The 13,503-nt window shown below is 41.2% G+C and overlaps 1 protein-coding gene across 3 annotated transcripts in view; it reads left to right on the top strand.

Moving 5' to 3' along the window:
• Nucleotides 1–13,503, top strand: part of XPO1 (exportin 1) — a 1,770,162-nt gene that overhangs the window by 1,508,531 nt on the left and 248,128 nt on the right. For all 3 annotated transcript variants that reach the window (XM_044061196.1, XM_044061203.1, XM_044061211.1), the window contains exon 19: nucleotides 8,791–8,985. In XM_044061196.1, the coding sequence (XP_043917131.1) occupies nucleotides 8,791–8,985 (195 nt within the window). The remainder of the gene's footprint in view (nucleotides 1–8,790; nucleotides 8,986–13,503) is intronic.

The following is a 13,503-nucleotide window of genomic DNA, read 5'->3' on the forward strand; positions in this document are numbered from 1 at the left end:
ATGGAAGACTGACATCGCTGATGTCCAATTGTAGTTTATATCTTTTTATTTGGAATAAGCAGTTGTGATAAATTCTTCACACAATTGTACTAGTACACTTTCCCTTTTTCTGGATTTTGGGTTGTTACATAGTTGTTTTTGTTTTTGTGGATTGCTATATTTAACCCTAACAAAGTTATTAGAAAACTTAGATTTTTACACACTTTGCCCCCCCTCAGTGCCTTCATAGCAAGGGGCTGCTTTCTGAGGTTTCCATAGACTCTTGATCCTTCCCAGGAATGTTTCCATCTGTGCCCAAAGGCTAGGGGGAGCAAACTTCTGCACTCAGTGCAGTGGCTGTTTTTTGTTAGTCCCTGGGGGGGCAAAGTGTGTAAAAATCTAAGTTTTCTAATAACTTTGTTAGGGTTAAATATAGCAATCCACAAAAACAACTATGTAACAACCCAAAATCCAGAAAAAGGGAAAGTGTACTAGTACAATTGTGTGAAGAATTTATCACAACTGCTTATTCCAAATAAAAAGATATAAACTACAATTGGACATCAGCGATGTCAGTCTTCCATGAAGAATTAAGAGGAGTAATGATTTTCCTTCCCTGTGACTCTTCAGGTAGTTTACATTCCCTTGGAGCGCAGTCTAGCGGCACACTCTGAGTAGTTCCGGCACACAAGTTCATGACTGGATGCTTCACAGACATGTGTTTCTGGACATTGTCCTTCGGTGGGGTATTCCTTAGGTAGAGCTTTTTGCCTCCCTTCTGAACAGACCACTTCCTCTACTCTGTTCAGCGTCCCAAGTCCTATGGTTTGGAAAGTGGACGGCTGTGCCTTTTCCTTGTAAGGGGATGATGTTCATCGCGTTTCACTGTTGCAGTCATTACAATTGGGTTGTCCAGCTGGCAGGCTACCCGCAGTCGGCCTGAATTCCAAAGTCTAGGTCCGGCATCGGTTGCTGTCGCTTCCTCCCTGACGTCAGTGCGCCAGGGGTATAAAAGATGCAGCCGACGCCATTTTCTTCAGTCTTTCTTGCCGCGCGGTGCCCAAAGCAAAAGCAGTTCGCAAGTGTCGGTTGGCCAACTCCTGAGATTTTCAAGTTCGAATTTCAGATCCAAAGTCTTCATTAAAAGCTAAGTACCCCATTGGGGAAACTTTTTTGTTGCTCCAGACCAATGTCAGAAAAAGTTAGTAATTGTATTTCTTGTGGGAAGCAAAAACCTCATAAGGATTTTCATTCTTACTGTATTCCTTGCCTAGGCCCTGACCACAACGTTGCTAGTTGTCGGTTTTGTGCTAGATTTAACCAACGCACTATTAAGCGTCGGTATGATTTTGCATTTCATTACTTTGGCAGAAGATTCAATTATGTAATGCCGTCAGAACAGCTGACTACCGGAGTTTACAAAAACGTAAAGAAAAAGAGAAGGACAGGCATCCAAGGTCCAAAACCGACGACAAGGCGGCTTCTAGGCCCGTCACCGGTTCTCAGTGAGGCGCTTTCGCAGCCGCTGACGACCGCTACTTTAGAGCCGCAGGCAGATACCGACTCCCACGTGGAGTCAACCAGGCCTACAGAAATTCAAGGTATTGGACCTTCAGAAACCATTCCCTCAGATGGGTCCGGAGCCGCTGAGCAGGCATCGGCTTCTGAGGGCGTTTTCAGGCCTACACAATTATATGTTAAAACTACTTCAGCTTCAAAGGCAAAGACTAAAATCAGCTTTAAAGACGAAGAAACAAGTACAACAGCCCCATGGACAGGCCTCCATGCCTAAAAAGCAGATGCTCAAAATGGCCGAAGACCTGATTACTTTGATCAGGGGTTCTCATCCCCCTCCTGACAAGAAGCCTAGGCAAGAGGTAGAATATGAATCTTCAAATCAGGTTTCCACTTCATCTGATTCCTCTTCTGATCAGGAATGCTCTCTTCCTCCTTATGAGGATTCTGATGCTGAAGAATCTATCCCCTCAGCTTCTCCTCCTAAGGATTATTCTTTTGGGGAAACATTGCATACCATGAAGGGAACATTTCCACTGGGAGAGCCAAGATTATTCAGAATCTAAGAAAAGGCTCAGAGACTTTCTTTTACTGCCTCAGCACAGACCCCTGGCTATTCCACCTGTGCTAGACATTGCAGATGATGTTTTTTCAGAGTCCAGTCTGACTCCTGACTCCTTACCTCCAGCTCCTGTTAAGCCAGACCGATACTACAGGGTTCCAGACTCCCACAAATTTCTTTTTAAAAACCCTGTTGCTGACCCAGAAACTATCTCTCAGGGTCCCAAGGGGGTCAAGGCTTCCACTGCAAAAAAATCCTACCCCCTCTGACAGAGATTCCAGGGCACTGGACAGATGGGGAAAAAAAGATCGACACTTCTGCCACCTTGGCTATAAGGGCTTTAAATTGTCAGTTTCATATGCTTAAATATCAGCAATACATTATGTCACTGCTTAAACAGAAAATTTTGGCAAATTCTGAATGTGCAGAAAATAAAGAAATGCAGGATTTATTGCATGCAGCTGAACAAGTTGGAAAGCATACTTTACAATGTGGTTTTGATTCTTTGGAGGCCTCCTGCAGAGCCGCTGTTACGGGTTCTGTCATTAGGAGGCATGCTTGGTTAAAAGAACAGAATCTGCCTGATCATGTTAAAGCAAATTATTAGATGCCCTATTACAGCATGATACTTTGTTTGGTGTTAAAGCAGAAGAGGTGTTGAAGAAAATGGAGGACAACGCCAAGTCTATGCAAACAGTGAAGGATTTCTTATAGGTACAGCCTCCAAGATTTAGCAGACACTGGCCTACAAAGAATTGGTCCTTTCCAGTGTCAGACAGGCCACAAAGAGGCAGATACAGATGCCCTAGAGGCAGATCCCATCCCCAAGGCTCATACAGGTCTAAACAATGGGGTGCTTCTACCTCCAAAAGCGGATAAGACAAATCACAGCCATACAGAAAGCAGTCCCAATGACTTCTCCCTGCCAGCACCAAGCACTTATCTTCTGGCAGTTCCTTTAGGGGGGAAAACTAGCGCATTTTTCTCAAAACTGGCACCTAATCACCCAGGACAAATGGGTCTTGAACATAGTGTCACAAGGTTACAGGTTCCACTTTCACACCCTGCCAAGGGCAAACGGTATGCCAGACCTGCCAAAAAGTCAATGGACAGAGGCACAAAAACAAGTTTCATCCCTCATGGACATGAGGGCCATTCATTAAGAACAGGGACAAGGATTTTACTCAAGACTTTTCTTGGTGTCCAGAAAGGACAAAGCCTGGAGGCCAGTACTGGATCTTTCTATTCTAAACACATACCTGGATATTCCAAAATTCTAAATGTTGAGACTGCAGCATCTTCTGCCCATGCTGGGCAAGAAGGCTTGGCTTGTAACTTTAGACCTAAAAGAGGCATACCTGCACATCCCAATTAGGCAATCATGCAGAAGATACCTCAGATTCATAGCTGGCTCAATGCACTACCAATTCTCTAAACTGCCCTTTGGCTTATCTACTGCGCGCAGGGTCTTCACAAAATGCCTGGCACCAGTAATTGCATTTTGCAGACAAAGAGGAATTCAGATATAGCCTTACTTGGACGACTGCCTTATTCAAGCAGAGAACAAGGACATTCTGCTACAGCATCTGGCATTTGTAAAAAGATGATTAACATGTCTAAGGGTACACATTAAACAAAAAGAAATCAAAACTTGTACCCTCTCAAGAGATATTTCTGTGTGCAAGCTTAAATACAACTGCCCAGATGACTTATCTCACGCCAGACAAAGACAACTGACTACTTATTTCAAAAAGTTGGCAAGGAATTCAGATATAGCCTTACTTGGACGACTGCCTTATTCAAGCAGAGAAGAAGGACATTCTGCTACAGCATCTGGCATTTGTAAAAAGATTATTAACATGCCTAGGGTACACATTAAACGAAAAGAAATCAAAACTTGTACCCTCTCAAGAGATATTTGTGTGCAAGATTAAATACAACTGCCCAGATTACTTGTCTCACGCCAGACAAAGACAACTGACTACTTATTTCAAAAAGTTGGCAACAAACACCCAGTTAACTGCAAGAAAAATTCTGCAGGCTTTGGGCTTCATGGCATCCTGCATTCTATTAATTCCATATGCAAGACTGCATATGAGGAAACTACAATGGTATCTAAAAAGTGTTTGGACTCAACATTGCCACAGGCTGGAAGCAGTAATTACACTCATTCCCTGCCTGCAACAGGAGTTTCGATGGTGGGCAAAGGCCTGTCACCACAACAAGGGGCAGCCATTCACCATACCCCCAGCCAGACAGACATTGACAACAGATGCATCGGATTATGCCTGGGGGGGCCCACATGGCAGGAAGATGTATTCAGGGCTCATGGTCCGCAATCTAAATGCATCTGCATATCAATCAAAAAGAGATGCTAGCTGTTCAAAATGCCCTGACAGCCTTCAAGGACCTACTTCATCCAGGACAACTACTGATAAAGACGAACAATACTACAGTCATGTGGTACATAAACAAGCAGGGAGGCACACATTCCTACCCCCTTTGCAGACTAGCCATGACTTTGTGGGACACAGCATTGACTTACCAAGTACATCTGCAAGCACAATTCCTGCCAGGAAGGAGAAATACTCTGGCAGATGAATTAAGCAGAAACATCATGGATCCCCACGAGTGGAAATTGGATCCACATGTCTTCAACATGATAACATGGAATTGGGGGTGCCCTGACATAGATCTATTTGCCTCCCCTCACAATTGCCAACTACAGATATTCTGCACAAGGACTTATCACAAGCAAGCATGGAGAGTGGATGCTCTATCTTTGAGATGGAAAAACTTAACAGTATATGCCTTTCCCCCACTGCCTCTCCTACCCAAGGTACTCCTAAAAGTCAGACAAGAGAAGCCAACAATGATACTGATTGCCCAGACTGGCCACGCCAGCACTGGTACCCAATCCTAAGGAACTTGACTCAATGCCCAGCATGGACATTACCTCAAATTCCTTACTTACTGACCCCAACAAAACAATCAGATCCTGCACAGCCAACTCAGGACCTTAAAACTGGCAGCATGACGGATAATGTAGCTTTTCAAAACACACCTCTCTCTAAAGCGGTGATGGATGTTATCTTGGAGGCCAGGAGGCCCAGTACCAGAAAATCTTATGCAGAAAAATGGAAGAGATTCTCTGCTTGGAACCAGGCACAAGGAATTGACATGATTGTTCCAAATATCCCTCAGATTTTGCAATACTTAACTGGGATGCTGGACAAAGGCCTATCCTTTGCATCAATTAAGATTCATGCCTCTGCCATTTCAGCTCATTACAATATAGAGCCACCTATTTTTCTCATCCTTTATTAAGGCAGTACCTCAGACGAGCCAAAAACTTATGGCCTCCAAGGAGATCACCAATACTTGCATGGGACCTCAATTATGTCTTGGAAAAACTCACTCTGCCTCCTTTTGAGCCAGCCGCTACAGCTGGTATAAAAATTTTTATCATGGAAAACAGCTCTGCTCCTAGCAATAACATCTGCTAGACGAGTCTCAGAGCTACAAGCACTCATGGCTGTGGAACCTTTTATCATTTTCCATCCAGATAGGGTTTCTCTAAGGACAAACCCCACATTTATGCCTAAGGTAGTGTCCAGTGTGGCCCTCAACTAAACTATTCATTTGCCTACCTTTTTATCCAAACCCACAGAATAAGGGTGAGAAACTTCTGCATTCTTTGAACATACACAGACAACCGCGCTTGTACTTGGACAGAACCAAAGCTTTCAGAAAGACTGAGCAATTACTGGTAGCATATGCTGCAGGATCACAAGGAAAGGCTATCTCAAAGCAGACTATTTCAAAGTGGATAGGTCACTGCATTCGTTTATGCTATTCTCAACATGGCAAATCAGTGCCTAAGGGCATTAGGCCACATTCCACCAGAGCAGCAGCCACTTCAGCAGTCTTCCTCGGAGGAATTCCAACCAAAGACATTTTAGAGGCTGCAACCTGGAGTTCAGTGCACACTTTTACAAAGCACTACCATTTACCACTCTACTCCAAATCCAGGGCAGGCTTTGCCACTGCAGTCCTGCAGGGCCTCATAGCCGCTCCTAATTCTATTTAGTTCCAGCCTCCCAACCTTAGCTTTGGGATTCAACCCAATTGTAATGACTGCAACAGTGAAACACGATGAACATAGTACAGTTGTGTACCTACCATAAATCTAGATGTTCGAGTGTATTCACTGTTGCAGTCCAGGTTACTCACCCACCATCCCCCTTATCTTTGCTGGATCTTATCTGTACTTCTCTATTCTATACAACCTATGTGGTGTATTTGCTTGTAGATGAAGGAAACTTGTTACTTGGTGCATGCATGCTTTATAGACATATTTTAGCCTACCCTTTTGGGGACACCTGACATCTGGGGCAAGAAAAACTGAAGAAAATGGCGTCTGCTGCATCTTTTATACCCCTGGCGCACTGATGTCAGGGAGTAGGCGATAGCAACCAACACCGGACCTAGACTTTGGAATTCAGGCCGACTGCGGGTAGCCTGCCAGCAGGATAACCCAATTGTAATGACTGCAACAGTGAATACACTCGAACATCTACATTTATGGTAGGTACACAACTGTACTTTTCTATACACCTTCCCTCCACCTCCTTTGATTTGGAGAGTTTTGCACAAGATCAGGCAGGACTCTCCCAGAATCTTGCTAGTGACTCCCTTTTGGCCCCAGATAGCATTGGTTCTCCCTTCTTTCTCATGTGGCTAGGGACAATCGCAAGTTACTTCTCCTAGTGGACCTTCTCACACAAAACAAAGGGGCCTTTTATCTATCCTCACTTGTTCACTCTTCAGCTGATACTGTGGGTGATAGGGGTTTTGGGCATCTGTTTTCTGAGGATATGCTTCAGGTCCTGCAGAAGGCCAGGAAGCCCACTACCATTGAAATCATATTTGTCCTAATAGAAAAGATTTTCTGTTTGGTGGCTCTCTCAAAAACAGGAATCCCCTATTTGTGGAAGTTCCTCTGGTTCCGTCTTATTTGTGTGATTTGCTCCATGCTAGGTTGGTATATGCTTCAGGTAAAGCTCACCTGTCAGCACTTTCTGCTTGTCTGCCCTTGACTCTTCCTCTGACCTCTAAATTTAAAGTCAAGCGATTTCTTAGTCATCCTTCATATCAGGCGTCCCAGGAAGCCAGTTCCGCCTTCCTGGGACCTCAGTTTTGTTCTTGTAAAGTTGACTTGGGCTCCTTTTGAGCCTGCTGCTTCAGCTTCTTTGCAACATTGTACTGGATAACCGTTATTCTTTTGGCCCTCACTTCTGCTAAGAGTGTTTGAGCTTCAGGCTGTCATCGCTGTTCCCCCTTTTTAGTTTTTCATAGAGATAGGGTGTCCTGCTTTTATGCCCAAGGCGGTCAGGCAGTTGTCCCTTAATCAGTCTGTTCATCTTCCTTCCTTTTTTCCTTCTCAGTCTGCTAGTGAGAAGGTCCTTCATACCTTGGATTTGCATAGACCGCTCCGATATTATTTGGATAAAACCCAAGGTTATTTGCAAATCTGAGTAGCTTTTTGTTTCCTTTCATAGCATGTCTTTGGGTTTGGCTGTTTCTAAGCAAACAGTCTCTATCTGGATTCCTAAGGCCATTTCCTTTTGTTGTTATTTTCATAGTAAATGTCTTTCGTCATCATTAAAGGGACATTATACCAGGGCTGTTGCCTCTTCTGGGGCTGGATATCAGTTCCATCCTTGAGGCTACTACTTGGTCTTCAGTTCAAAATTTGATGTTGTTCCTAGGGCTAGAGCTGGCTTTGCCAGGGCTATCTTGTATGGGCTTCTGGAGGGTTCTCCAGTGCCGTCCTCCTCCCAGGTTTCTTCTTGAGTTTTTTGCTCTTCCTTCAGTTATGAATACTGCAGCAGTGATATGGACAGACTTAGTACAGTTGTGTAAAATCTTACCATTGCAGTAGATGTCCTCTTCTGTTGCAGTATTTGCTCTCTCCCTCCTGCCCCTTTTTGCTCTAGCCTGTTCTTTCTTGCCCTCTTGGCTTGAGGGGCTCTTCTCCCTTTTCTCCTTCTGGATGCTCATGTTCTTGTCCCTAGGGACATTCTGGTCCTGCTGGGGGTAGATCACTTATGCTGTACTTCTTGCATAGAGTGTACATGTGATGTACTGCACATGTAAGTACTAAAAGTTTTGGTATACTGGCTGGACATTGGCTACCTTGGCAGGAAATCTTTCAGTTATAAGTACCGTAATAGTGAAAAGGACATCTACTGTTATGCTAAGATTTTACACAACTGTATTTTCCTGACTTTTATTTCCCATCTGAAGCAGATAGTATAAATACGGAGGGACTCATTATGTTTAAAATATTTCGTTAGTAGTTTACGTGGTGCATCTTTTCAGGGAAGGTCTTGAAGTTTGATGTGTAGCTTGCAGCCAGGAAGCAGATCTCAGTAGAGGTCAGCATAAGCGGAGCATCCTGTCTTGTTGATCATTTCTTTTTTTGGCTAGTATATGGCAGTGTAGCTGAAGAATGGTGCTTGAAGTGTGTATAGTTGCTTATTTTAAACATGTAGTGTTATATTCACTCTACATTGCATACTTGTCTTTTAGAGTAGTGATTCTAATATGAATGTGACTTTGTTTGGTACTATGTCCACTATCAGTTTCAATTATGTCAACTCTCTATGTAAAAGGCTTTGAAGTGGTGCTTTAAAATAATCTTTGTGATTTCTATTCCATTTCATAAACAGGTGGCAGAAAATTTTGTACCACCTCTCCTGGATGCAGTACTCATAGACTACCAGAGAAATGTTCCAGCTGCAAGGGAACCTGAAGTACTTAGCACAATGGCAACTATCGTTAATAAACTTGGCGGGCATATCACAGCTGAAATCCCTCAAATATTTGATGCTGTCTTTGAGTGTACTCTGAACATGATTAACAAGGTAATGTACATTAAACCAGTCCAAATAAATTTATTAGCACCTAGTAGCACTTTTTGTTAAAATGTTCACATTACAGGGTGATCAGTTTCTATAATGTACCAGAAGAAAAATTAGTTATTGCCTTCCATACTTAAATCTGTAAATAAGTGTGCCTCTGGGAGGCGGACCTTTAAATACTTAAGCTGGCAGTATGTAATATTTTGGGCTGTATGCAACACTAGTTGTGATCACTGTGCTACATTTAACAAAGCTACTGTGATTTTTGAGTTGTGAAGACATAAACTCTTAAATGCATTTCATTTACAGAAAATATTACATAAGTTAGAAAAGGAGGCTAAAAGAATTTAAGAAATGGGGGTGGATAATGCAGCTAACAAAAAGTACAAAAAAGGTTCAGCTAAAATGTTGAGAGTGCAAGGAACATAAGGAAGAGGATGAAAATGGAGAGTTTTACGAATAGTCCTTCAGTATCTGATTAGAATGACAAGAGACTTTCAGAGGCTTGCCTTAAGTTATAGCCTGTAAAGGTTGAAAAAAATGAAGTCAGTTGGTGTTGCCTTCAGTGCTAAGGTCTTGGAAAAACAGTAACTGTTAAAGGAGTAACTTGGATTTTTTTTGTTCTTTCACCTTCACCACAGTTTTTGTTTTGTCCAGAGCAGTTCCATTTGAGAATTTTTCTCCATCATCAATAGGAGTGCACTCAAAAAGAGGAATGTCCTATACCACAGGAAGACTAGGAAGAAGACATAGGGGTACTTCGAGATCTGAAGGTCCACACTCTTCAGTAAGAGAACAGATATTGGACAGGAAAGGATTGAACATGTAAGCTGGCGAATACCATCTTAGTACTATGTTTCGGATGGTATATGGCAGTTACGTTTTACTTGCATTTTGGTCATCAAGCTTTTATCTGTTAGTAATCCTATGAGCAATCCCAGGAGGAAATTGCTTTTCACAGACATGCCTCATTGTGGCACTTCTTCCACAGTAGACCTACCAGAGGTGACATTACAGTTGAAGTCTGTATGCAGGCTGTGATGTTTTCTGAAAGTTTGATATTTTAATTCATGTATTGGCTGTATTTGCCAATCCAGATGTCTCAAAAGTCAGCAGCAATCGGTTTGTGTGTATGAGATCCAGCAAACCCAAGAAGAGCGTTCTTAGCCAGCTTATGGCAGTGCTATAGCTTCTTAGCCAGGACTAAGTAAATGAAGGTCGCTCTCAGTTTCTGGCATACTGGGAATTGCACAGATTCCCAAGCTGCATGATGTGATGCATTGCATTTAAATGCAAAAAATAAAAATATAGATAAAAAAGGTTAGTTTTTCTGATTCCTGTTACTACTTCTGTTTTCTCAGTAACAGAATCAGCAAAACCTGGAATGGTTTTCTGAAAGCAGCTTGTCTGTTTCTTTTGCAAAGTTTTCACTCTTCTTCCTTATTTTTCACTTTTTAGAGCGACTCAAAAAGCATTCTTTATGATCTTTTATTTATATGTGTGTATGTATACACATATATATATATATATATATATATATATATATATATATATATATATATATATATATATATATATATATATATATATATATGGATCTAGGACTATTGAACGAAAGTTCTAGTCCGAATCCACAATCACCGAACACACTTTAACGAAAGCGCTTTCACTGAAAAAGCACTTTCGTTAAAGTGTGTTAAAAAAAAATTTACATTTACATTACTACATGCAAGCCCCCCTGCACTCCCCACACCCCCTGCTTTAATATTCTCTCTCCGAGGTCACACTACAGTGGGGAAAGGGGAATTTTCCCTTATCCCCACTGTAGTGTGATCTCCGCAACAGGCATATTTACGTGAAAGTGCTTCTTCGGTGAAAGTATGCCCGGCCTAATTTGTTTTGGTGATGTTGCCTTTCGGGGATCCGTACAGATCCCATATATGTTTGTGTGCGTGTGTTTTTTTTTTTTGTTTTTTTTTTTTTTTTTTTTTTGTTTGTTTTTTTTTTAGTTTGTTTTTTCATTTAAATGCAGTGGATCACATCATGCAGTTTGGAAATGGTTTCCAGTGTTGCCCAACACTGCTCGTATGTGCCAAAGGATTGTACCATGTCCAGCTGAATACTTGGAGACCTGGTGTCTGTATGCAGATATTCTGAAGTAGATCATTGTTGGTACAGTTATACGTCCCTGTTTTCTTGTCTTGTTTAAGAAATTGAGACAGAGAGACCGAGCTACAAAGCCAACTTCAATAAAAAAAAACTATTCTGTAAATTCTAAGAATAAAAATAAGCTGTTCTAGCAACTTTAGGTCAGACTGGAATAGCATGTATTCAGCTTTTGCTTGACTGTATGCACAGCTCCACCTGTAGGTTAGACCTAGAATACATGCAGCTCGAGCTGTTCCCTGATTCAGGCAAAAACAAAGTACAGTAGACTCCCTCTTATCTGGTTTTGCTAGGACCAGACCCTAGGCTGGATAAATGAATGGCTAGTTAATCAGAAAAAGCATACAGAATATCGTTTATATGTTATAAATCAGCTAGAATAACATAATTTGTGTTAGTATGCACTTTTCTAAAGTTTATGAAGTCTAAAACTCTGGTGTCTGTTATTATTTAGCATGGAGAAGGTGGAAGTGCTGCTTTTCTTTGCCTGTTTCTAGGGCTATAACAGAAATTTGATGGCTTGTTAAGGGGAGGATAATAGGGAGTCTTCTGTAACATTATTCCTGTCTAAACTACAGGAGGAGCTGTGCATAAAGTCAAGCAAAAGCTAAATACATGTGGTTCCACTCTGATATGCAGATGAACAGCTCCGCCTGAATGCCAGACTGGAAATGGCATGTATTTAGTGTTTAAACAGGAAGCTTTTTTGATGCATTCTTTCTGGGTGCTCTAATCATATTATCGTAGATAGTAGAAGGGTTAGATTTTAATAGAATAAGATGAAACCATTTGCAGTGGACAGACTATCAATATGTTTGTGGACAGATGGCAGGGATGTTATGGGCAGCAGGAACTAGTTTTTTTTTTATAACTAGTAGTAACTGTCAATGTTATAAATGCAGAGTGAGTGAGAGAGGTTATTCCTTCCTTCTGTGTTTCATTCTTGTCTTTTTTGTTCATACCCCGTTTTTAAACTTGCGCATTTTTTTTTTCTTGTGTGCATGTAGGAAATAATTTACGGAGATGCGAAAGTGTGTGTGTATTCTCACACTAGTAAAAAATATTGTTCTTCTGTCATTATTAGAAAGCTTTTTATTGAATTTGGATTTGCAAGACAGCATCAAGACAGAACCACAGAGAAACAGAGCCACAAAGCCAACTTCAATAAAAAGCTTTCTAATATAAGTAACCATTTCTGGATTCATAAAGTGCAACATAATTTGGTAAAGCTTGAGAGTATTGAGCTAAATTGCAAATTGTAATAGAGACGCATATCTTTGGATGCATCATAGCTTCTAACTGTGTTTAGGTAGTTTGAAATCAGATAGTTAGATGTTTTGTAAAGCAGATGTTATCTACAAGCAATACATGCTTTTAGAGTTTTGTTTAATTTATGTGGCCCAACAACTTGGTCAGCTGTCTGAAGATTTTGTTTTGTTTTTCTGTGCAACAGTGAGCAAGTAACCCTGAAGGAAGGTTGTGCTTGATATCTCTGAAGAACGCACATGGCAGTCCTGGAGTAGATAACACATTTTAAGACTTTGCTTTATCAATGCAGCAACATTTCTTTTACAAGCAAATACAATAATTTTTAAATTTCTATAGTTTTTTTTAATTTGACGGAGCAGTCTGCGTTTTTAAGGTTCTCCATTGTAAAAGCTTTAAACATTTCTCTAAGAATTAATGTGAAGTCACCATCTTGTTAGCTGTGTTGTAAAAAGCCTTCTGCTGCATTATTGTATGGTGGATATAAAAAGTGTACACACCCCTGTTAAAATGCCAGGTTTTTGTGATATAAAAAATGAGATCACAATAAATCATTTCAAAACTTTTCCCACCTTTAATGTGACCTATAATCTGTACAATTCAATTGAAAAACAAATATGTTAGGGGAGAAAATGTAAAAAATAACCTGCAATAAGCTGGTTGCACGTGTGCATACCCTTAAACTAATACTTTGTTGAAGCACCTTTTGATTTAATTACAGCATTCAGTCTTCTTGGGTACACACCTGCCATCAGTTAAAGAGACTCTGATTAACCCCAAATAAAGTTCAGCTGTCCTAGTAAGATTTTCCTGGCATTCAGTTGCCTGCTACAGCAAAAGTCATGGTTTGCAGAGAGCTTGCAAAGCATCAAAGGGATCTCATTGTTGAAAGGTATCATCAGTCAGGAGAAGGGTACAAAAAAATGTCCACAGCATTGAATATACCATGGAACACAGTAAAGACAGTCATCAAAAAGTGGAGAAAATATGGAACATCAGTGACGTTGCAAAGAACTGGTTGTCCCTCCAGAATTGATGAAAAGACAAGACGAAAACTGGTCAGGGAGGCTGCCAAGCTACAGCAACACT

This window comes from Protopterus annectens, chromosome 1.part0, assembly GCF_019279795.1.
Source record: "Protopterus annectens isolate FY-2018-M chromosome 1.part0, PAN1.0, whole genome shotgun sequence".
Taxonomy (NCBI): Eukaryota; Metazoa; Chordata; order Ceratodontiformes; family Protopteridae; genus Protopterus; species Protopterus annectens.